Source organism: Saccopteryx bilineata, chromosome 2 (assembly GCF_036850765.1).
Source record: "Saccopteryx bilineata isolate mSacBil1 chromosome 2, mSacBil1_pri_phased_curated, whole genome shotgun sequence".
NCBI lineage: Eukaryota > Metazoa > Chordata > Mammalia > Chiroptera > Emballonuridae > Saccopteryx > Saccopteryx bilineata.
The window spans coordinates 256,167,131-256,192,462 of record NC_089491.1 but is presented as its reverse complement, the minus strand read 5'-3'; the positions used below and the strand labels follow the sequence as shown (position 1 = coordinate 256,192,462).

Genomic DNA, 25,332 nt, shown 5'->3' with positions numbered 1-25,332 from the left:
TCAACTTCAGCAGTAAGTCTTTATAACAAACACTGAAAAGCAGATGATTCTTAGCTCAATGCTATCTGCCTGGAAAAAGTTAACAAGTGTAGAATTCTTAGTCATTTCCACTAAGCTTCTCAAAACAAAGCCAACAAAGACTCAAAGGAGTTACCTGAATTAAAAAATTAAAAGTTTATTCTTAAAAATTAAGACCTGGCCAGTTGGCTCAGTGGTAGAGCATCGGCCTGGTGTGTGAATGTCCTGGGTTTGATTCCCGTTTGGGGCACACAGGAGAAGCAACCCATCTGCTTCTCCACCCCTCCCCCACTCCCTCTTCCTTCCCTCTCTCTCTGTCTCTCTCTTCCCCTCCCAAAGCCATGGCTCAATTGGTTCGAGTGCATGGGCCCTGAGCACTGAGGATGGCTCTATGGAGCCTCCGCCTCATGCGCTAAAAATGGGCAGAACATTAGCCCCAGTCGGGGCACATGCGGGAGTCTGTCTCTCATCCTATCACTTGGAAAGAAGAAAAAAGTGAAGAATAAGGGCACTGGCTGGTCTGCTCAGTGGATAGAGCACCAGCCTGGCATGCAGATGTCCTGGGTTCAATCCATGGTTAGGGCACACATGAGAAGCAACCCTCTGTTTCTCTTCCCAACCCCTCTACCCCTTTTCTCTTTCTCTTCCTCTCTCACAGCCAGTGGCTCAACTGGTTTGAGCATCAGCCCCGGGCACTGAGGATAGCTCAGTTGGTCCAAATGTCAGCCTCAGGCACTGAGGATAGCTCAGGTGATTTGTGCATCGGCCCAGACAGGAGTTACCGGGTGGATGCTGATCAAGGTGCGTTCAGGAATCTATCTCCCCCCCTCACTTAAAAAATAAGACAGGAAAAAAAAATTAATAAAAGCAAAAACACCCCGAAGTATCTAGCAAAAGAATACTTTAAAGAGACGTATTTTCAAGACTCAAGCCAAATTTAAACATATAGTTGCTCCATCCATTTTATAAGTATACTGCTACACTCACCGAGGCCAAGCATGGCACCTTATCAAGGTTAAAGAACTCATTAAAGTCAAATTCTCCTGGAGACTGCTCAGGTAAGATGGCATCTCTTGGCACTTCCTGATCAGCAGCAGGCTCCTGTGCGAGGATGACCTCCACCTCATCCTCTTCGGCCACTCCACCATTGCATTCGACTATGCCTGAAAACAAAACCAGAACAAAAACAGTCTAAGCAAGTCAACTGCTACAGACTTATTCTTTGCTATCTGTCATCACCACACATGCAGAAGAGCCACAGATAACATTAAAAGCAGACTTCTTGTGCTGGTACAGCATTTGCAATAGTAAAACAGTTCTCTTTTTACTGGAGCTAGGTGAGAAAAAAAGCCAACTGAGCTAGCTGGCCAAAGCAAAAGCCTTAATAACAAGCCAGAACACGATCCCGATGAGAGAGGATTAGGGCCCCTCCTCTGCCCATTCTTCAAGTTTTCCAGAGCATACTGCAGTGTGTCACAAGAATTTTTTTTTTCTTTTTCTTTTTTTCTTTTTCTGAAGCTGGAAATGGGGAGAGACAGCCAGAAAGACTCCTGCATGCGCCTGACCGGGATCCACCCGGCACGCCCACCAGGGGCGAAGCTCTGCCCACCAGGGGGCGATGCGCTGCCCCTCTGGGGCGTCGCTCTGCCGCGACCAGAGCCACTCTAGCGCCTGGGGCAGAGGCAAAGGAGCCATCCCCAGCGCCCGGGCCATCTTTGCTCCAATGGAGCCTTGGCTGTGGGAGGGGAAGAGAGAGAGAGGAAGGAGGGGGTGGGGGTGGAGAAGCAAATGGGCGCTTCTCCTATGTGCCCTGGCCGGGAATCGAACCCGGGTCCCCTGCACGCCAGGCCGACGCTCTACCGCTGAGCCAACCGGCCAGGGCCTCACAAGAATTTTTAAAACATACCAAGACACTGACCTCTTTCCTTTTAGAATGTTTAAAAAAAAAATTATAACAGCTAATACAATAGCTGTACAGTATGAGTGCCCTGTCTTGAACTGTAAATATATAGGTCATATAATAGAGTTGCATCTTCTTGGTCATGTTGCATAATAAGGTTGTGTCTGACTAATTCTTGGTAACAGAAATCCTTATATATAAGTATAGGCACCTGATTTTTTTTAAAAAGTCACTTTGACCTGACCAGGCAGTGGCGCAGTGGATAGAGCGTCGGACTAGGATGTGGAAGACCTAGGTTCGAGACCCCGAGGTCACCAGCTTGAGCGCGGGCTCATCTGGTTTGAGCAAAAAGCCCACCAGCTTGAACCCAAGGTTGCTGGCTCCAGCAAGGGGTTACTCGGTCTGCTGAAGGCCCACAGTCAAGGCACATATGAGAAAGCAATCAATGAACAATTAAGGTGTTGCAACATGCAATGAAAAATTAATGATTGATGCTTCTCATCTCTCTCTGTTCCTGTCTGTCTGTCCCTGTCTATCCCTCTCTCTGACTCACTCTCTGTTTCTGTAAAACAAACAAACAAAAAGTCACTTTGGAGTAAAATAGGGTAGGTAGGTAATTACTCTTATCAATCAAAATTATACCTATTTTTCTGTCAGATTGGCAAAAAATATATTTTTTGGTGTGCTGCAGAATTTTATTAATTAGTGTATATGTGCCAAGAAAAAGGCTGAAAACTGCTGGTGTAGTGAATTATTTTCTGAATGCAGCTTTTTTTAAGAGAGAGGAAGGGGGCAGAGAGAGTGAATGGATGAGGATGAGAGAGAGAAATAGCTATATAAAGGGAGTGGGAGGGAGAAGGAGGGAGCAGGAAAAAGAGAAGCATCAACTTGTTCCACTTAGTTGTGCACCCACTGATTGCTTCTAGTATGTGCTCTGACCGAGCCTCAAACTGGCGACCTTGGAGTTAAGCCAGTACCCTCAGGATCGAGCCCTGACCAGGCTCAAACTAGTGCTCTCGGGGTTGAACTGGAGCCCTTGGGATCGAGCTGGCAACCTTGTTGCTATGGGACAATGCTCTATCAACTGAGCCACTTGCCAGGACTTTTTTTTTTTTTTAAAGCAAGAGTCTTTCCAAGTCTTTTACTGCTTAAAAACAGAACCAATTAATTTGGCTCTGTCTTTACACATGCATTTGTACCACCACTTTTAGTTAGGGTTCAGTAACCTAAAGATATTTATGTGAAACCTAGCATGTAGGCATTTTCACTTGCCTACAGTTTGGTTGTAGTTCCTCCTTCAAAGCAAAGCTCAAATGTTACCCCTTCTGGGAAGCCTGCCTGGCCTACCCATTTTTATCTTACCCCCCCAAAATTGATCACTGCCTTCTCTATACTCATTGTATTATTTTTCAAAGTACTTATCACATTGTATTATAGTAACTATCTGGTGAGGCTGAGTTCTCTGAGGGGAAGGTAACTTTCTGTAATCAGCTTTACTCTGATCTCTGTAGCACCTGGCACATTTAAAACTCAGTAATGTTTGGATGTTCGGATGGAAAGATTAGGTCTAAGTGAAGCTACCAAAATGAATGTTTAAGGAATCAAACACCTTAGGTTTAGCCACAGTATGGGCAGAAAGCAAAACCTTTAGGATTTAAAAAAAAATAAATCTTTTTTCCTCTTTAAATAAGTATACTGAGAAATACAAGACCTTCAACTTTTTAATTTGAAGAACAGAATTCCCAAAGCCCCACTCTGCAAAAGCACCTATTTAAGAGCTGCTTTTAGTTTCAAGATCATAACAGACAGGAAGTCCTCCTAGAAATAAAAGTTACAAAGCCTAGACCCATTCCTTCTTAAGAGTCCCTAACAATCACCACAGTCTTGAGATTAATCAGCCAGGATATTATAGACCAAGAAAGAGATGCTATCATCTGTACTGTCATTCCAATAATGCTTCTGAGAGTAAAGCAGAGGACTATAATAACTGAAAGGTTAAGTGGCTTGCTTACCCAAGGTCTCAATACTAGCAAGTGGCAGAAGCTTCTACCCTAGGACATCCACCAATGCTCTTCCACAGCACAGAGGTGCCTGCCACCTACGAACCTTGAGCCTTCTGAGGGCCTAAGGCAAGCAGTAAGAGGTCCTCTGTGTGCCACAGATAAGGTAATGGGCGGTCTCTCCAGTGGTGAGAGCGTTTACTGCCAACCACCAGAGACAAATGCTATTTTTTTTTTTTGTATTTTTCTGAAGCTGGAAACGGGGAGAGACAGACAGACTCCCGCATGCGCCCAACTGGGATCCACCCGGCACGCCCACCAGGGGGCGATGTTCTGCCCCTCTGGGGTGTCACTCTGTTGAGACCAGAGCCACTCTAGCGCCTGGGGCAGTGGCCAAGGAGCTATCCCCAGAGCCCGGGCCATCTTTGCTCCAATGGAGCCTCGGCTGCGGGAGGGGAAGAGAGAGAGACGGAGAGGGGGAGGGGTGGAGAAGCAGATGGGCACTTCTCCTGTGTGCCCTGGCCGGGAATCGAACCCGGGACCTCCACACGCCAGGCCGATGCTCTACCACTGAGCCAACCGGCCAGGGCCAACAAATGGTATTTCTTGAAGACTGACATTTAAACTAAAATGACTGCTTTGGTGGAGGTATTATCCTTACTTTACAAAGAAACTGAGGGCTAGAAAAAGTAAACAATTCAATAGCCTAACAAATGCCAATTTTGTGTCCTTTCCACTAGAGCAGTGCTTCTTCCTGACCCAATTTGTCCACCAGAACCTGCCTGCCCATTTCAGGACTGACAAGCAACATACATTTTGCTGCAGTTGTGTGTCTAAACTTAAGGATAGGAGCCAGGAGAGAGAGTCTATGAATGGCTCATACGTTTACAAAAGAAACTTTAATACCTCTCCTACTCTATTTTAAAGATTTTATTTATTGATTGTAGAGAGAAGAGAAAGAGAGAGCGGCAGGGTGCAGGGGGGAAAAAATGGGAAGCATCAACTCACAGTTGCTTCTCATATGTGCCTTGACCAGGCAAGCCCAGGGTTTCGAACTAGCGAGCTCAGTGTTCCAGGTCGACACTTTATCCACTATGCCACTACAGCCAGGGTCTCTTATTCGCTTTAATTTTGTGTTGAGATGGAGACACTTCTTAACATTAGAATGGCTTCTGCAAATAGCAAGAGTGCCCCACATGCAACTTTAAGCTCTCTGCAGCTTCAGCAGTTTTTTGTGTTTTTTTTTGTATTTTTCTGAAGCTGGAAATGGGGAGACAGTCAGACAGACTCCCGCATGCCCCCGACCGGGATCCACCCGGAACGCCCACCAGGGGCAACGCTCTGCCCACCAGGGGATGATGCTCTGCCCATCCGAGGGGGTCGTCCTGCTGCAAACCAGAGCCACTCTAGCGCCTGGGGCAGAGGCCAAGGAGCCATCCCAAGTGCCCGAGCCATCTTTGCTCCAATGGAGCCTTGGCTGCAGGAGGGGAAGAGAGAGACAGAGAGGAAGGAGGGGAAGGTGGAGAAGCAAATGGGCGCTTCTCCTATGTGCCCTGGCCGGGAATCGAACCCAGGTCCCCCGCATGCCAGGCCGACGCTCTACCACTGAGCCAACCGGCCAGGGCCGCTTTAAGCAGCTTTAAGCTCTCTGGAGAGCAAACTGTGCCTTACACCTGACAGTGGTAAGGGTAGGAATATGCACTTGTAGACAAACACAGCTGGCCACTTTATTAGGTCAGACTCAAAAGCCAGTGACCCAGGAAAGATAACTAAGAACAAGTTTTATCATATTTCAGAATGGGCATATACATACTTTCATTAGAGAGAATGCAAATTAAAATTTTCTTTTCTATCAATGGAAAGTTTTAAAAACTTCCCCCTTCTATGTAACTTTTATTTCTGGTTATAAGTGTCAGACATATTCAAATTGTCTCATTCATTACCATATATACGTCACTTAGCACTGAACCCTGTATACAGTGGGTGCTCAATACATATCTGTTTTACAGTCATACAGGCAAGGGACATATTTGTCTTAACTGTTATACTCCCAGCCTCCCAGCCTGCAGAGTATGTGTCTGCAGAGAACTGTTATGCCAGCTCAGTGGAAAGCTGGAATACAGACAGAAAAACAGACTAAAAGGCAGTCATCTCTTACCCCTTCTTTCATTCTTTTTTTTTTTTTTTCACAGAGAGAGAGAGATAGAAGTCAGAGAGAGGGATAGACAGGGACAGACAGACAGGAACAGAGAGATGAGAAGCATCAATCATTAGTTTTTCGTTGCGCATTGAGACACCTTAGTTGTTCATTGATTGCTTTCTCATATGTGCCTTGACTGCGGGCCTTCAGCAGACTGAATAACCCCTTGCTTGAGCCAGCGACCTTGGGTCCAAGCTGGTGAGCTTTTGCTCAAACTAAATGAACCCGCGCTCAAGCTGGCGACCTCGGGGTCTCGAACCTGGGTCCTCGACATCCCCGTCCGACTCTCTATCCACTGCGCCACCACCTGGTCAGGCCCGTTCTTTCATTCTTGCAGCCAAGATGAAACTACAGGGTGCTCTCTCTCTCTTCTCTTTAAAATCTATCTATCTAGCCTGACCAGGCGGTGGCACAGTGGATAGAGCGTTGGACTGGGATGCAGAGGACCCAGGTTCAAGACCATGAGGTCGCCAACTTGAGCGCGGGCTCATCTGGGTTGAGCAAAAAAAGCTCACCAGCTTGGACTCAAGGTTGCTGGCTTGAGCAAGGGGTTACTCGGTCTGCTGAAGGCCCACGGTCAAGGCACATATGAGAAAGCAATCAATGAACTAAGGTGTCGTAAGAAAAAAGTTCTCATCTCTCTCCGTTCCTGTTTGTCCCTATCAATCCCTCTCTCTGACTCTGTGTCCCTGTAAAAAAAAAAAGAAAGAAAGAAAAAAAACTACAGGGTGCTAGTTTATCTTAAATACAGTAGCTAGGACAGCCTAGAGACCTTTTGCAATTAATTGATGGAGTGAGTGAGCCAGGACCACTGGATTCTACTTGAATCTAATGTGACAGGGTCTTGGGTGTTATCCCCTCTTTCCAAGCTGGTCTCTTTTTGCATGTAAGGTAAGGAGGTGACACTAGATATATCTTGTTCCTTTCAGCTCCTCTACTTGTTGATACAAGAATGGTTGAAATTCAAAGTTCATCTCAGCAAGGAAAATGTGCTTTTCTGACCAGAAGCCTGATCTTTATCATTAGGAAAAAAGACTATACTTGCTGGTGCTGCTTTAATTAAAAATAAGAGAAAGGAATATCTCAAAGGCAATTTAATAGCCAAATCTCCTACCGTACCCATCAATTTTCTGCATCACCCTAAGGAAGAAAATGTAATAGTATAAGATAATGGTAATTTCCACTGTATTCTAAAGATTGGGCCAAAAAAAAAAGTGTTTTCTCCCTTTTCTTTCTTCTGAATAAATTCCATTAGCTCATTTCTGTTTTAGTATGTTTTAGCCTTATAATTTTAAGGTGGCACTGATTAAACACTCATGTATTAAACTAGCTTTCCCCTTTGGCTGCCTAGTATCTGCCAGAAAGTTTTTTCCCAACTATAACTAAAGGCTGGAAGAAACTATAATTTAAATGTTCCTAAGAAGCTGAGCTCTAATGTATGTATTTGATCTTGGATGCTAAAAGTAACCTTGCCTGACCAGGTGGTGGCGCAGTGGATAGAACATCAGACTGGGACGCTGAGGACCCAGGTTAGAAACTCCAAGGTCGCCTGACCAGGTGGTGGCACAGAGGATAGAGCATCGGACTGGGACCTGGAAGACCCAGGTTTGAGACCCCGAGGTCACTGCTTGAGTACAGGCTCATCTGGTTTGAGCAAGGCTCACCAACTTGAGCCCAAGGTCGCTGGCTTGAGCAAGGAGTCACTCGGTCTGCTGTAGCCCTCCCCCTTCAAGGCACAAATGAGAAAACAATCAATGAACAACTAAGGTGCCACAACGAAGAATTGATACTTCTCATCTCTCTCCCTTTCTGTCTGTCTGTTGCTCTCTGTCCCTCTCACTGTCACAAAAAACAAAAAACCCAAACCCCAAGGTCACTGGCCTGAGCGCAGGTTCGTTGGATTTGAGCATGGGGTCGCCAGCTTGAGTGTGGGATCACAGACATGACCCTATGGTCGCTGGCTTGAGGAAGGGGTCACTGGCTCGGCTGGAGCCCCCCAGTCAAGGCACATATAAAAAAGCAATCAATGAACAAGTAAGGTGCCGCTACTATGAGTTGATGCTTCTCATCTTTCTCCTTTCCTGTCTGTCATTCTCTCTTTCTCTCGCTAAAAACAAACAAAAAACACATAACCCTTAAAGTTATGAGGTAGCCATTGTCTTCACCTTATAAAAAACAGGCATACCAGTTAAAGAGTTTTATGAAAGAATATCCTTCTAGGCAGTACCTTCAGAACTCAAAACCCAGGCTAGTCCACCTGGCTCTTTACTTCTTCCCAACCATCAGCCAAGGGCTAGCTATGTAGAGCCAGGTTACTGCCCTAAAAACCACTAATGGGGCCCCCACTCTGCACCTGGAATCTCTAACCCATTAGCTCTGTCATCCTCAGTTTAACAAGGGAAACACCTAACCTTATCTCATAGCTGAGAAACAGTTTGGGAAAAGCCAAGTCACAATCAATAGATCTAGGAAGGTCTCACACCATGTTGAAAAAGGTTGAATAAAGGCATTTTGTTCAACTCCCAGCTTCACTACTTACTTCCTTAATGTCCACAGACAAGTCATTTAAGTCCCCTGTGCCCCTAACTACTCGTCTATAAGATGGGCGAAAAGCACCTATCTCACAGGGTTGTTAGAAGTAGGATTATAAAAACAAAATGCTTACCACTCTGTCTAGTATATAAAGTGTGCTCAATAAACAGGAGAACTCTCATTATTTGTACCATGTTTCTTATCTCTGTGGAACCTATACAGTGCTCTTAACAGGGTAATGTGAGACTTTTCTGTTTAGCATTGCAGGCAGAACAAGTTAAGGAGACAGTATAACACCCCTTGTAAATTCACATTTAGAAAGCAGTTTCAAAATCAGCCTGCAACTTTAAAAAGTTGCTACCACCTAATAACTGGTGCCCATTCCTAAGTGTACAATTAAGTCAATTATAAGCACATCTCATTATAAAACGGTGAGCTTCCCTCCCAAAGTTTTTGCTGACCTTCCTTCACAGAGGCTGTCCGTCGCCTTGTTCTTTTTCTCCCTTTGTGATCTTCTTCCAGTATCTTTTCATCAAAGCCAGTCAGCTCAATGGTTTCAGACTGACTAGTGGGTCCAGCTGAGAACCATTCTGGTTCTTCTTCTGTGTAGGAATCATTTCTTCTACGCTCACCAAAGACACGCTTACTATCCCCAAACTCCCTCTAGAAAAGTACATAATGCAAGATAAAAAATAAGATTCTAGTTAAGGCATTTCTAATCTCAATCAAGGCTTTGATGAATTAAGTAATGCTCAATAGTGCAATGAAGATATTATGCTGCAGACCTGAAGCCCCTCTCTGCCCCCATCCAGCTCTCCTTGTTCCTATCTGGCTTAAGAATGGGCTACGTTCATCCAGGATCTCAAAGTTACCCGGAACAAATGAAGTGACTAATGAGGCCCTGAGTACAGTGTGCCAAAAACCCTAGAAGACCAACCCTGAAACGCTTGTCCTTGTAGTCCCTCTCTCGGTCTCGGTCTCTCAAGTCCCGCAGGTCCTTATCACTAAGACGGTGATCTTTCTCAAAGGTCCTAGCAGAGATGATCCTCCCACTGCCAATTCTTCGTCCTCCAATCAGGCGAAGCCCATCATTGTCTTTCTCCAATGGGCTTCCTGAGCGCCGGGAGCTAACAGCAGCTGTCACGTGGCAGCCCCCTCCAAAGCTTCGTCTCTGTGGGCTGAGAACAACATCTAAGTCATCTTCTTTCACGCGCTCTCGTGGATCTGGAAGGATGCCAGAAATAGAAACTTTAGCAAACTAGCAAGGGCATTTTTTCTCTCTATGGTATGTCCATGACTGGTGGTGGTGGGGTTACTGAAAAAGAGTCACCACTAAAATAGCTACATAATACATGTACATCATATATTTAAATAAGACTGGGACCTTTTGCTTTTTTTCTCTCTGCAGCAGCAATAAATGTACTTTGTAATAAATGATTTTCCATGATTAGTTTCCACAATCCCTTTTAACTATATCTTTATGTAATTATTAGCAATTGCTTATCAACTAATAAACTACAGGTGTCAGGATTTGAAAAAAATAAACACAAAACTCTGGTCATATAGCTTGGTTGGTTAGAGCATTGTCTTGATGTGCAGAAATTGGTTTGATCCCCAGTTAGGCCACACACAGGAACAGATCAATGTTCCCCTCCCCTCTCTCTCACTCTCTCTTTCTCTATCTCTCTCAAGTCAATACATAAACATTAATTTTTAAAAAAAATAATTAAAAGAGGAATATAGATGTAAATGTAAATACAGAAAGAAATCTTTGTGACAATGGGATGAGCAAAGTTTTCTTAGGCGTGATACCAAGAGCACATTCCCTTTTTAAAAATAATCTGATGGCATTAGCGGTTGGCTCAGTGGATAGAGCATCAGCCAGGCATACAGACGTCCTGGGTCCAATCCCCAGTCAGGGCACACATGAGAAGTGACTATATACTTCTTTTCCCTGCCCTGTCCCCTACTTGCAGCCAGTGGCTCAGTTGGTTCTAGCAAGGGCCCCGGGCAATGAGGACAGCTCGAATGACTCAAGCATCAGCCCCAGATGGGGCTTGCAGGTAAATCATGGTTGGGGTGCATGCGGCAGTCTGTGTCCCTATCTCCCCTTCTTTCACATAAAATAAAATAAGCAAGCTGGGTTCAATCAAGCTTTTTTTTTTTTTTTTTTTTTTTTCCATTTTTCTGAAGCTGGAAACAGGGAGAGACAGTCAGACAGACTCCCGCATGCGCCCGACCGGGATCCACCCGGCATGCCCACCAGGGGCAACGCTCTGCCCACCAGGGGGTGATGCTCTGCCCATCCTGGGCGTCGCCATGTTGCGACCAGAGCCACTCTAGCGCCTGAGGCAGAGGCCAAGGAGCCATCCCCAGCGCCCGGGCCATCTTTGCTCCAATGGAGCCTTGGCTGCGAGAGGGGAAGAGAGAGACAGAGAGAAAAGCGCGGCGAAGGGGTGGAGAAGCAAATGGGTGCTTCTCCTGTGTGCCCTGGCCGGGAATCGAACCCGGGTCCTCCGCACGCTAGGCCGACACTTTACCGCTGAGCCAACCGGCCAGGGCCAATCAAGCTTTTAAATTTCTACTTTCTGATAGATCCAGTAAGTCCTTTCTTAATGTCATTCTGCAATTTTAAGTGAAAAATCATACAATGAAACCAATTTACCAGAGGATAATTGTTATAAACAAGAGTTAAGTTCCTATGGCATTTCATCAATGTTATAATGAAACAACAATGAACAAAATGATGTTATTTGAGAACCTGGCGTATTAGTCAAAGAATGTAAAAACAAGCCACAGACTGGGCGACAATATTTCAAGGCATGTAGTTGATAAAAGACCTGTAACCAGTACATATAGACTTAAAAACTCAAAAAAAAAAATTAAAAAATGGACAAATGGTTTGAACAGACACTTCACCAAAGATGATATATGGATGGCAAGTATGAAAAGATATTCAACATTATTAGTCATTAGGGAAGTGCAAATTAAACCATAATGTGATTCCACTACACATGTATTAGAATGGTTAAAATAAAAAATACTGACCATTCCAAGTGCTGACGAGGATGTGGAGCAAGTAGAATTTTCATACAGTGCTGTAAAATGGTATAACCACTTCGAAAAACAGCTTGGCAGTTTCTCAAAATGTTAAACACACATCTACTATAAGACTCAGTCATTCTACTACTTTAAGCTATTTACCCAAGAGACAAGAAAGCAGATATTCACATAGAGACTTGTACATGAAATGTTTATAGCTTTGGTTAATAGTCAAAAACTAGAAACAACCCAAATGTCCATCAATAGATAAATGAACTGTGGCAAATTCATACAATGAAATAATGGACAATAAAAAGAAATTAATTATATACACAACAACATGAATAAATCCTAAGACAACTATCTGAGTAAAGAAGCTACCCAAAGAGAGCACGCTGTGTAATTCCATTTATATTAAATTCTAGGAAATGTAAATGAAATACAGTAACAGAAAAGGGATCAGTGCCTGTCTGGGGGAAACTGTAAAGGAGAGGTCTCATAGAAATATGAGGAAACTTTGGGGGTGATAAAAATGAAATGCTCCCTGGTGGGCAGAGCATTGCCCCTGGTGGGTGTGCCGGGTGGATCCCGGTTGGGCGCATGCGGGTGTCTGTCTGACTGTCTCTCCCCGTTTCCAGCTTCAGAAAGATAAAAAAAAAAAAATTAAAAAAAAATGAAATGCTTATTTCTCTGATTGTGGTAACGGTTTCACAGGTGTATACACATTAAAACGTCAAATGGTACACTTCATGCCCAGTCTATTGTATGTCAATTATATCTCAAAGGTGTAAAAAAACTAACATGTCAACACACACAGAGTAATTCTTTCTAGGAAAAATAGAACCCTGAAGATAAGTCCAAGTGAGGAAAACCTCTTTTGGCCTAACCAGGCATTGGCGCAGTGGATACAGCATCAGCTTGGGATGCAGCGGACCCATGTTTGAGGCCCCAAGGTTGCTGGCTTGAGCATAGGCTCACCAGCTTGAGTGCAAGGTTGCTGGCTTAGCGTGGGATCATAGATATGACCTCATGGTCACTGGCTTGAGCACAAGGTCGCTGCCTTGAGCAAGGGGTCGTAACTGGCTCAGCTGCTGGCCCCCTCCCCCTGTCAGGACACATATAAGAAAGTAATCAATGAACAACTAAGGTGTCACAACAAAGACTGATGCATGCTTCTCATCTCTCTCCCTTCCTGTGTGTCTGTCCCTGTCTGTCTCTCTTGCTAAAAACAGACAAACAAAAAAACTCTTTTAATCCTCTCAGCAAAAACAGTCCTTAAAACATTTTAAAATGTATTCTTCCAGTACTTCCATGAAGTATTTCAGTTTTTTAAACACACGATATAATATGGGCAGTTTTATGTAACTTGGTAACTACATTTCCAACATGTTAACACCTAAACAATGTAATATTCATACATATTCCACCCATTTCTACTGTGGGACATTTGGGTTGCTTCTATGTTTTTATCATTTAAGTAAGTCTGTGGCAAATCTTTAATGATTTTGTTAGAATAAATTCTTTGTTTGAGGAACATTACTGCAGTAGGTGTACTGATAGATTCTGTGTTAGAAGGGTCTTATAGCTCAAACTAGAGTCACCCCTATTATCTTTGCTCAGTTCCAAATTTGTTTTTTTAAAATATTTTATTTATTGATTTTTGAGAGAGAGAGAGAGAAGGAGAGAGAGAGAGAGAGAAGGGGGAGGAGCAGGAAGCATCAACTCCCATATGTGCCTTGACCAGGCAAGCCCAAGGTTTCGAAACGGCAACCTCAGTGTTCCAGGTCGACACTTTATCCCACTGCACCACCACAGGTCAGGCCCAAATTTGTTTTATGATGGGCCTTCTCATCTCAAAATGAGTTCCTCTCGCAACAAGTTCCTTGACCAGTTTTTATATTGCTAGGTCTCCATTTTACTCTTTAATATCTTTCTTAGCTTAAAGAGGTAAAAGTATGGAAGATCAAACTTTAGTCTCGAACCATATCTAAACCCTTTTTTAGATTATGAATCTAAGCAGTGCCAGAATTTATTTATATCTGAGGACTAGTCTCAACTATGAGACTAAGCATAACCAGATTTCTAGCACAGCTTTATGATCCCTACCACACCTAACTCAGTTATCCATGTCAATGAAAGACATCGGTACTTTTCATTCAAAAGCACTTGCCACTGCTCTACAGGAGGCCATGATTTCACTCTGCTAATTAGGAAAAAATCTAACTGGTAAATCAGTTTCCTGATAATGACACTTCCCCTCAGTGCATAAAACTCTTATAGCTAAGAATGAAGCTGGCAGCAAAGAGCATTGTCTCCAAAATTGCTGCCCCCACTTCTGAGTAACGGTGTGCTCACCTACTATCCTGCGCACCAGGGAAGGCCGGTCTGTATCCAACTCTTTCTTCACATTTTCCACTGGTGAGCTCCTCCCTGAAGCTGGGTAAAGAGAGGCATGCCACTTCTCAGGGTCCCAGACGCCATCACTACAAGTCAAAAGGTACCAACAGTTAGCACTTATACTATATATATAGTCTAGTTTCTGAACTTCCTCCAGTAATCAGTTATGAAAATTCTTTTCCAATATAAAGCTTCATGGATGCCATCAGAATGGTTATTTAAGATAAAAACAAAGACAACTATTAATTCAGTAATACTTTGTTGTTGTTCAGGTAACTCTAGTAGTCACTTGAAAACCAGTGGTCTGTGCATAAATGAAACATTCAGATCACAAACTTTGGGGTGCATATGGCTTACAGTAACCATGCCTGTCATACACAAAGAACACGGCTCCATAAATAAGACTAAAGATTACTACAAGAGGAAAACCCTTTAATTCTCTCACTAGAAGTAGCATCTAGAATGCTTGATATTTATTTTTCCAGAATTTCTATGCCTAGTCTCAGTTTTTCCCACAAGCTCTTAAGACTTTGAACCATCTACCTTGATATATTGCTCACAAAAATTAGGAGATATTTCAAAATGAATATGAAGCGATAAAATATCCCCTAATTTTTCTGAGTAGTGTATTTAAGAAGTGACCCTAAAATCTTAAGGTGACCTAAAAGGTGTAAACTAAAGGTTATTATAAGACCATTTTAAGTTAGAGTTGTGTCAAACCAAAGCCGTCTACTTCTTAGGAAAGTGCCCAAGATGCCTATGAATGACTCTTACTTAGCTGAGTTGTTGCTGGTGGCGATGGTAATGATGGTGGCAGTATAAAGGTGGCTGCTGGTGGTGTGTTCAGATGAAAGGCTCAGAGTCCTCCTGATAAGCCTACCTCAGGTAGGCCCTTGAAAGACCGTCAAAGCACAGTGCAAAAGCCACTGGTAAAGAGAAAATACCCTGCTGTGGTAAGTCTTAATTGTGCTTTCTGACCATGTGCCTTTGACTGAGTCATTTTTTAGTTTTAGCTTCATCACCAGTTAGTTGAAAGAGACTGGTGTAGTTGTCCTTAGACTTTCTTGCAGCTCAAATCTTTGAATTATGGTTCAAAGCTTAATTAATAATGAAACTGATGAAGACAATGCAGTGAGATGCTCCTCATGTTCATGGCTTATCTGTAATGTATTTGTACTGAAGCCCGATGTCAAAACTCCTGATATCTCCCCTACTCATAATTCTACCACAGAGCTCTCCAAAACAATATACTTTTTAATTTACCAGCTTTGATATAACAAGTTGACTAGAAGAAGCAATGCCCCCTCCCCACTGCAATACCTGTCATATTTTTCAGAGAGGCATGAAGGCCTTTGTTTGGAATGAGGACGTTCTTTTATATCCAAGAGCTCCTCCTACAAAAAGAAATCAAGTGATGATTTGAATTACATACTTTTGACTTATTTTTTGTCAGTAATTGAGTTTTACCTTAAGCATTTCATACAGGTCCTATTTATTTATACTTTGACTTACAACGGAAAGGACCGGAATCAGTTCAAGGTTCATATAAGAAACTCATGCTAGCCTGACCAGGTGGTGGTGCAGTGGATAAAGCGTCGGACTGGGATGCAGAAGACCCAGGTTCAAAACCACGAGGTCGCCAGCTTGAACACGGGCTCATCTGGTGTGAGCAGAGCTCACCAGCTTGGACTCAAGGTCGCTGGCTTGAGCAAGGGGTTACTCGGTCTGCTTAAGGTCCACGGTCAAGGCACATATGAGAAAGCAATCAATGAACTAAGGTGTTGCAACAAAAAACTGATGATTGATGCTTCTCATCTCTCTCCGTTCCTGTCTGTCTGTCCCTACCTATCCCTCTGACTCTCTCTCTCTGTAAAAAAACAAAACAAAAAAAACTCATGTGTGGCCTGACCAGGTGGAGGCACAGTGGGTAGAGCGTCAGACTGGGAAGCAGAGGACCCAGGTTCAAGACCCTGACGTTGCCAGCTTGAGCGCAGGCTCATCTGGTTTGAGCAAGGCTCACCAGCTTGAGCCCAAGGTCGCTGGCTTGAGCAAGGGGTCATTTGGTCTGCTATAGCCCCCTCGTCAAGGTACATATGAGAAAGTAGTCAATGAACAACTAAGGTGCTGCAACGAAGAATTGATGCTTTTCATCTCTCCCTTCCTGTCTGTCCGTCTGTCCCTATCTGTCCCTCTCTCTGTCTCTCTCACAAAATAAATAAACTTATGTAAAACTGGAAAATAACTTAATAGTGATCAGTTTATTGCTAAGACACATTCTCTCATAAACTGCTGTCCAATAAATACATTCCACAACAATGAATGCTCATCAAGGCATGAAAGCATCAGACTTACATACTCTCCTACTAATGTTAGTTCTCTTAAATGCATTAGATGCCATTTATAAGGAAATTTTAAAGAAAATGTATATTAAAGTTGTAAGGGGGGAAAAGGACCATAAACCATTAATCTGATTTGCATATTAACATTCTTCCCTATTTGCTTTAGCATTTGGACTCTCTCTATATAACTTTTTTTTTGAACCATTTAAGGGAAATTGCATGAAGTCATGTTCCTTTACCTTTTTAAATGCTTCAGTGTCTATTTCCTAATAATGAGGATATTCTTTCACAGCATCTTATCCAGTTCCAATAGAGAAGTAAGCCCTACAGATAATGATTTGAATGACTACTTTTCTACTGTCCCAAAGATTACACTTGGCCAGTATCATTTTAGATGCACAGGAGAGAAAAATTACATATAATGAATGCCTTACGGTATTAGGGCTTATTTCTTCAGAACCTTGTTGAGAAGAGCTATTAGTTTTATTATTTTTAATTGATTATTTTAGAGAGAGAGGAGAGGAGAGCAAGAGAGGAAACACATCAACTTATTGTTTCACTTATTATTTATGCATTTCTTGGTTGATTCTTGTATGTGCCCTGACCAGGGATCAAACCTGCAACCTTGGCATATTGGGATGATGCTCTAACCAACTGAGCTACCTGGCCAGGGCCAAGAAGAGCTGTCAGCTTTATATAATCAGTTATTAATAATATATATATATATATTTTTTTTCTTTCTGAAGTTGGAAACAGGGAGAGACAGTCAGACAGACTCCCGCATGCGCCCGACCGGGGTCTACCCGGCACGCCCACCAGGGGCGAAGCTCTGCCCACCAGGGGGTGATGCTCTGCCCATCCTGGGCGTCGCCATGTTGCGACCAGAGCCACTCTAGCGCCTGAGGCAGAGGCCAAGGAGCCATCCCCAGCACCCGGGCCATCTTTGCTCCAATGGAGCCTTGGCTGCGGGAGGGGAAGAGAGAGACAGAGAGGAAAGCGCGGCGGAGGGGTGGAGAAGCAAATGGGCGCTTCTCCTGTGTGCCCTGGCCGGGAATTGAACCCAGGTCCTCCGCACGCTAGGCCGACGCTCTACCGCTGAGCCAACTGGCCAGGGCTTATTAATAATATTTTTATTAAACACCCCTCCAGATCCCAATTTTGTCAACTGACCCAATAATATTCTTTATATTACTTTTTTTTGGCTTCCAACATAGGATCCAGTCTAGAATCAGATAGATATTGGTTGTTGCATCTCTTCAGTCTTTAATCTGTAATGTTTTTACCATTACTTTTGTCTTTTATGGCAGCTTACCTTTTATTTCTTTAAAGAGAACTTTACTCATTGTAGGTTTGTCTCAGGTTTCCTTGTGATCAGACTGAAACTGAGCATCCCTGGAGCAAAATACTAACCTAAAAGATGTTTTGTCCATGATGTCCATTTGCCCCTCACCAATGATATGGTAATTTTGACCATTTGGTCAGGGTGTTCTCCAGTTTCTCTACTGTTCAGTTACTACTTTCCCCATGCAATTAGTATGCAATCTATGGGGAGACACTTTAAAATCATCCAAATATCTGGTCTTCATCAAAATTTCCCAAGTTTAGCATATATTGACGATTCTTGCCCAAACCAATCTTGATTTACCGACTCTAGGACCCTCTCCACATTTAACAGTCAACACGTGGCATTTTACTCTAAAACACAAACACTCCTCCTTCCCCTCTTTATTTATCTACTTAATGGCACGGGCTCACAGATTCCTAGTTTTTCCAACAGTTTATAATTTGCTAATGTCCTTAATTTTGTGGTTCTCAAATTGGGAGCCTCTTTAATGATTCTTGTGTTCTTCTGACATATGCCATTATTTTTTTAAAAAACATTTCCTTATTTTCTATCTTATCTTTTACCCATTCTGTCCTAGTCCTAGAATCAACCATTTTCTGAGAGATCCTAGTTCCTTTAAGTGTAGTATATGTAAAAAACCAACGTCTGAGAACTGGGTGTCCTTGTTTGCTTCTTGACCCTTTCAGTAGAACTAGGAAATATGTATTATTTACATATGCACATATACACACACTAATGTACACACATCTGCTCATATACATGCATGTACACAAAAACCATTGTCTTTTTATATATGTTTAAACATGTTCATAAAAAGTAAAAAAATCAATTCCCAAATTCTCAGTACCAGTAAAATGTTACAACGGTCTTGCAAAAAAAACCCATATACAACTGTGCTATAACCTCTGCAATACCCCCATCACAAGCCCCACTGCTTTTTTTTATCACTGCTTCTCATATCTGGGGGTAAATATAGAGGGACAGATTTGCTCTCTCCGTCTATAGGAATTACTGCACTTAAAGCATGCCATGAATTCACCAGTGTCTCAAGACACTTGAAGCATCTAAATCAGGGGTCCCCAAACTTTTTACACAGGGGGCCAGTTCACTGTCCCTCAGACCACTGGAGAGCCGGACTATAAAAAAACTATGAACAAATCCCTATGCACACTGCACATATCTTATTTTAAAGTAAAAAAACAAAACGAGAACAAATACAATATTTAAAATAAAGAACAAGTAAATTTAAATCAACAAACTGACCAGTATTTCAATGGGAACTATGCTCCTCTCACTGACCACCAATGAAAGAGGTGCCCCTTCCGGAAGTGCGGTGGGGGCCGGATAAATGGCCTCAGGGGGCCACATGCGGCCCGCAGCCCGTAGTTTGGGGACCCCTGATCTAAATGTTTTCTCTATGACAACAAAATGCACTAGGAACAGGTGCCATTTTAATTATTTTTATTTTTTATTTTTCTAAGTGAGAATGAAGTGAGATAGACAGACTCTGGCATGTGCCCTGGCAACCCATCTAGGGCTGATGCTGGAATCACCTGAGCTATCCTCAACACCTGAGGCCGACGCTTGGACCAACCAAGCCACTGGCTACAAGAGGGGAAGAAAGAGAGAAGTAGGAGAGGGAGGGGAAGAGAAGCAGATGGTTGCTTCTCATCTGTGCCCTGACCAGGGATTGAACCCAGACATCTGCACGCTCTATCCACTGAACCAAGAGGCCAGGGCCCATTTTAATTTTAAATCTGAATATCAGGCATTTGCATTTAAGTATGATTTATTTATGAGTTGTCTTATTCTTTGCATAGAAATAGTATTGAAAAACTGAGAAGTCTGAGGCAAACTGAGTTCCAAATGTAAGAATATGTCTAGATACTGCTCAAAATTCTGAAAAAACAAAAAAACAAAACAAAACAGTCAAAGCACTGACATACCACTTGCAAATCATCAGTAAAGAATGGAGTCTGGCCTGACCAGGCGGTGGCACAGTGGATAGAGCGTCGACAGGGATGCAGAGGACCCAGGCTCGAGATCCCAAGGTCACCAGCTTGAGCGCGGGCTCATCTGGTTTGAGCAAAAACTCACCAGCTTGTACCCAAGGTCGCTGGCTTGAGCAAGGGGTTACTCAGTCTGCTGAAGGCCCGCGGTCAAGGCACATGAGAAAGCAATCAATGAACAACTAAGATGTCACAACAAAAAACTGATGATTGATGTTTCTCATCTCTCTCTGTTCCTGTCTGTCTGTTCCTATCTATCCCTCTCTCTGACTCTCTCTCTGTCTCTGTAAAAATAAAATAAAATAAAATAAAAAAAAAGAATGGAGTCTGGCCTGACTGGTGGTGATACAGTAGATAAAGTGTTGACCTGGGAAGCTGAGGTCCCATGTTCAAGCCCCAAGGTTGTTGGCTTGAGCGCGGGCTCATCGGCATGAGTGTGGGATATAGACATGACCCTATGGTCAATGGCTTGAGCCCAAGGTTGCTGGCTTGAGCAAGGGACCTTGCTCTGCTGGAGCCCTCCATGAAGGCACATATGAGAAAGCAATCAATGAATTAAGGTGCCGCAATGGTGAGCTGAAGCTTCTTATCTCTCTCCCTTCCTGTCTATCTGTCCCCACCCACTCTCTCTCTCAAAAAAAAAGCTAGGCCTGACCTGTGGTGGCGCAGTGGATAAAGCATCGACCTGGAAATGCTGAGGTCGCCGGTTCAAAACCCTGGGCTTGCCTGGTCAAGGCACATATGGGAGTTGATGCTTTCAGCTCCTCCCCCCTTCTCTCTCTCCCCTCTCTGTCTCTCTCTATCTCCCTCTCTCTCTCCTCTCTAAAATGAATAAATAAAATAAAAAAAAAAAAAAAAGCTAAAAAAATTTTTATTGTAGAGGAGATTGGGAGAGAAAGGCGGGGGGGGGGAGAGGGAGGGAGGGACATGGAGAGAAAGAGAAAGAAAAAGAGAGAGAGAGAGAGGTAGATGTGCAGGAAGCATCAACTTGTAGTAGTTGCTTTTTGTTATGTGTATTGACTAGACAAGCCTTCGGTTTCAAACTGGCAACCTCAACATTCCAGGTTGATGCTTTTTCCACTGTCCTACCACAGGTCAGGAATTGGTTGATTCTTGTATGTGTTGTGGGGATCAAACTCGCAACCTTGGCCTAGCAAAATGATGCTCTAACCAAGTGAGCTACCAGTACAAGGCTAAGCACACATTTAAATACTACTAAAACAGCCTGACCTGTGGTGGCGCAGTGGATAAAGCATCGACCTGGAGCCTGACCAGGCGGTGGCGCAGTGGATAGAGCGTCGGACTGTGATGCAGAGGACCTGGGTTCGAGACCCCGAGGTCACCAGCTTGAGTGCGGGCTCATCTGGTTTGAGGAAAAGCCCACCAGCTTGAACCCAAGGTCGCTGGCTCCAGCAAGGGGTTACTCAGTCTGCTGAAGGCCCGCAGTCAAGGCACATATGAGAAAGCAATCAATGAACTACTAAGGTGTTGCAACGTGCAATGAAAAACTAATGATTGATGCTTCTCATCTCTCTCCGTTCCTGTCTGTCTGTCCCTGTCTATCCCTTTCTCTGGCTCACTCTCTGTCTCTATAAAAAAAAAAATAAATAAATAAAAAATTAAAAAAAAAAAAAGCATCGACCTGGAAATGCTGAGGTCGCTGGTTCGAAAACCTGGGCTTGCCTGGTCAAGGCACATATGGAAGTTGATGCTTCCAGCTCCTCCCCCCCTTCTCTGTCTCTCCTTCCTCTCTCTCTCTCTCTCTCTCTCTGTCTCTCCCTCTCCTCTTTAAAATGAATAAAAAAAATTTTTAAATAATAAATACTACCAAAACAGCCTGACCTGTGGTGGCGCAGTGGATAAAGTATCAACCTACAACGCTGAGGTTGCCAGGTCGAAACCCTGGGCTTGCCTGGTCAAGGCACATATGGGAGTTGATGCTTCCTGATTCTTCCCCCTTCTCTCTCTTTCCTCTCTAAAATAAATAAATTAAAAAACAGATAAATACTACCAAAACAGGCCTGGCTGGTTTGCTCAGTGGTAGGAGTGTTGGCCTGACGTGTGGATGTCCTGGGTTCGATTCCCAGTCAGGGCACATAGGAGAAGCTACTACCTACTTCTACACCCCTCCCCCTCACCCACAGCCATGGCTCAAATGGTTTGAGCACATCGACTCCTGGCACTGAGGATGGCTCTGTGGAGCCTCTGCCTCAGGCACTAAAAATAGCTTGGTTGCAAGCATGGCTCTAGATGGGCAGAGCATCAGCCTTAGATAGGGGTTGCTGGCTGGATTCCGGTTGGGGCACATGTGGGAATCTGTCTCTCTCTGTCTCTCTTCCTCTCTCGGCAAAGAAGAAAAACTAATAAATAAGTACTGCCAAAATATATATTTATACAATGGAATACTATGTAGCCATGAAAAAGAAAACCTAGGTGCTCTCCTTCCTGGAAGCATGCCTGCACCTTTCCCTACCGTCCTTCCCCCAGAGGCATGTGTATCTCCTAAATTCTAAGGGTCCCCATGAGACTTGAAGCCGGGGGGAGCAATGGGCAGTGGCAGCTTGTCCCGGGCTAGCCCCCTGAACCTGTCTCCAAGGCCCCCTTGTCTCTGACTTCCCAGTGAGCCAAAGTAGTCCTATCCAGGCTCTCCTGTTGCTTCTTTTCTCCTAAGCTCTTCCTTGTTTCACTGTCCCTAGCTTTATTAAACTTACTCTAAAAAAAAAAAAAAATTTTGTGATAGCATGGATGGACCCAGAGAGCATTATGCTAAGTGAATAAGCCACTCAGAGAAAGACAAGCACCATATAATATCACTCATATATGGAATCTAATGAACAAAATGAGCTAACAAGCAAACTAGAATCATACACAGAGAGCAGAACTGAAAGCTGTCAGGGGGAGATGGGGGTGCTGGGTGAGGAGGGTGCAGGGACTGAGCAAAAAAGAAAAAACCTCATGAACATGTCTACAGTGTGGTGACTGGGGGTGGGGGCACGGCTAGGTGGACCACACAATATGATATATAAAGATGTGCTGTAGAATTGGGCACCTGAAACTTACATGAACAATTATGTTAACCAGTGTCACCCCAATAAATTCACTTAAAAATAATACTACCAACACAGCTTTTTTGACCTTAGGAATCTGACTTGGCAAAATGGACCTCAGTGAAGTTTATAAATTAAGGCCTTAAACTCCTCAGGACAACAGATGCAGTTGATAAATCCACTTATAACTATCCTCATTAGTCATTACTGAGATTTAGGGAGTAGGCCTCAAAATACCCAGTGTGAGTCTAACTTGAGTTCCTGAGATATTGACGGAAGCACAATGGCACCAACAGAAATTGGAGGAGTAACTATGCATCCGAGTTGCCTGAAAACACTGACACCACATTATCAGGTTCTTCAAGGAAAGCCTGGCATCTACCTAAAGTATGGTCGGTGGACCGGCACTATGGGCACCACCTGTGTTAACAAACTGACTTTTCAAGCCCATCCCCGACCTAACAATCAGAATTCACACTTTATTAAGGTTCACAGGTGATGCCCAGACACATTGTTTTAGAAGCAAGCTGGGCTATGGATGTCCTAACATACAGGAAAACTCTGGTATGTTACCCTGAAAAGCATTTAGACAAACATCTGGACTCCTCCACCTTCATGGAAAAAACCTTCAAATTCTGAACAGACTATTAATGTTATCCCATAAAATAACTCAATGATAAACTAAGAAGGTTCAAAGATTAAAAAGCCTCTCACTTAACTAATGTGTGGGGTTTTTTTGACCGTGTAGTATACTTCTCACATTTACAGAAGTTTTCACAAAATGTATCACTTATGAAAATCATTGAGGACAGTTTCCTTCTACTACTTTTAAACTTTCTAGCCCACAAACTTGAAGTGGCAGAAATATTACTGATTGCTTTACCTATTTCAATTGTTTGATCTCAGTATGTAGATTAAGAATAGGCAGGCTCAACCTGACCAGGCGGTGGTGCAGTGGATAAGAGTATTGGACCAGGATGCAAAGGAGCCAGGTTCGAAACCCCAAGGTCGCTGGTTTGAGTGAAGGCTTACCAGCTTGAGTGTGGAGTGTGGGATCATAGACATGACCTCATAGCCACTGGCTTGAAGCCCAAGATCGCTGGCTTGAGCAAGGGGTCACCACTGGCTTGGCTGGAGCCCCCCTCCCCCCGTCAAGGCACATATGAGAAAGTAATCAATGAATAACTAAGGTGCTGCAATGAAGAATTTATGCTTCTCATCTCTCTCTCTTTCCGTTTGTCCCTATCTGTCCCTTTTTCTCTCTGTCTCTGCCCCCTCCCCCCAATAGGTGGGCTCAACCCTGGCTGGTTAGCTCAGTTGGTCAGAGTATCATTCCATGCTCCAAGGTTTTGGGCTCAATCCCTGTCAGGGCACATGCAGGAATCAACTAATAAATGCATAAATGGGTGAAACAACAAACTGATGTTTCTTTCTCTCTCTCTCTCTCTCTCTCTCTCTCTTTCTCCCGAAAATAAATAAAAATATTTTAATTTTAATTTTATTTTTATTAAAGGAGGCAGAGACAGACTCCCACTAGTGCCCCAAACCAGAATCTACCTGTCAAGCCCCATAGGGGACGATGCTCTGCCCATCTGGGGTGTTGCTCCCTTGCTCAGCAACCAAGCTTTTATTAGTTAGTGCCTGAGGCAGAGGCCACAGAGACATCTTCAGAACCCGGGGCCAATTTGCTCCAATTGAACCATGGCTGTGGTAGGAGGAAAAGAGAGAGAGAAGCCAGAGGGGGAAGGGTGGAGAAGCAGATGGCTGCTTCTCCTGTGTGCCCAGACCAGGAATTGAACCCAGGACACCTACACACCAGGCCAACGCTTTACCACTGAGCCAACCGGCCAGGACCAAAATATTTTTTAGATTAAAAAAAATAGATAGGCTCAAATATTATTCCAGTTATAGAACAAACCATTTATTTTATTTTATTTTTAAAAAAATTCATTCTAGAGAAGACAAAGAGAGAGAAAGGGGGAGAAGCAGAAAGTATCAACTCCCATAGGTGCCTTGACTAGGCAAGCCTGGGGTTCTGAACCAGTGACCTCAGCAATCCAGGTCGATGCTTTACCCATTGCGCCACCAAAGGTCAGGCTAGAACTAACAAATCATTTATTATAGTACTCAGGATTGTTTCAAGCTTTCTTAAAAAGAAGACTGCCTGATCTGTGGTGGCACAGTAGATAAAGCATTGACCTGCAACACTGAGGTTACGGGTTCGAAACCTTAGGCTTGCCCAGTCAATGCACATACAGGAAGCAACTACTATGAGTTGATGTACCCTGCTTCTCCCCCCTTTTTCTCTCTCTCTCATCTCTCTAAAAATCAATAAATAATAAAAAGAACTTAGTTTGCCTGAAGTCTCACATAAAATTACTGTTGTTGTGTAGCCCACATATATCAAAACAATACCTAACATCGCCTAAACACAATCCTGTCATTAAATCCTCTTGGCCTGACCCATGGTGGCTCAGTGGATAAAGTGACAACCTGGAACACT

General features: G+C 43.6%; 1 protein-coding gene across 4 annotated transcripts in view; it reads right to left on the bottom strand.

Moving 5' to 3' along the window:
• EIF4ENIF1 (eukaryotic translation initiation factor 4E nuclear import factor 1) overlaps nt 1–25,332 on the bottom strand; it is a 53,983-nt gene that overhangs the window by 24,534 nt on the left and 4,117 nt on the right. For all 4 annotated transcript variants that reach the window (XM_066260094.1, XM_066260095.1, XM_066260096.1 and 1 more), the window contains exons 3-7: nt 15,410–15,483; nt 14,048–14,175; nt 9,588–9,874; nt 9,112–9,313; nt 1,006–1,181 (exon numbers count right to left, since the gene is read on the bottom strand). In XM_066260094.1, the coding sequence (XP_066116191.1) occupies nt 1,006–1,181; nt 9,112–9,313; nt 9,588–9,874; nt 14,048–14,175; nt 15,410–15,483 (867 nt within the window). The remainder of the gene's footprint in view (nt 1–1,005; nt 1,182–9,111; nt 9,314–9,587; nt 9,875–14,047; nt 14,176–15,409; nt 15,484–25,332) is intronic.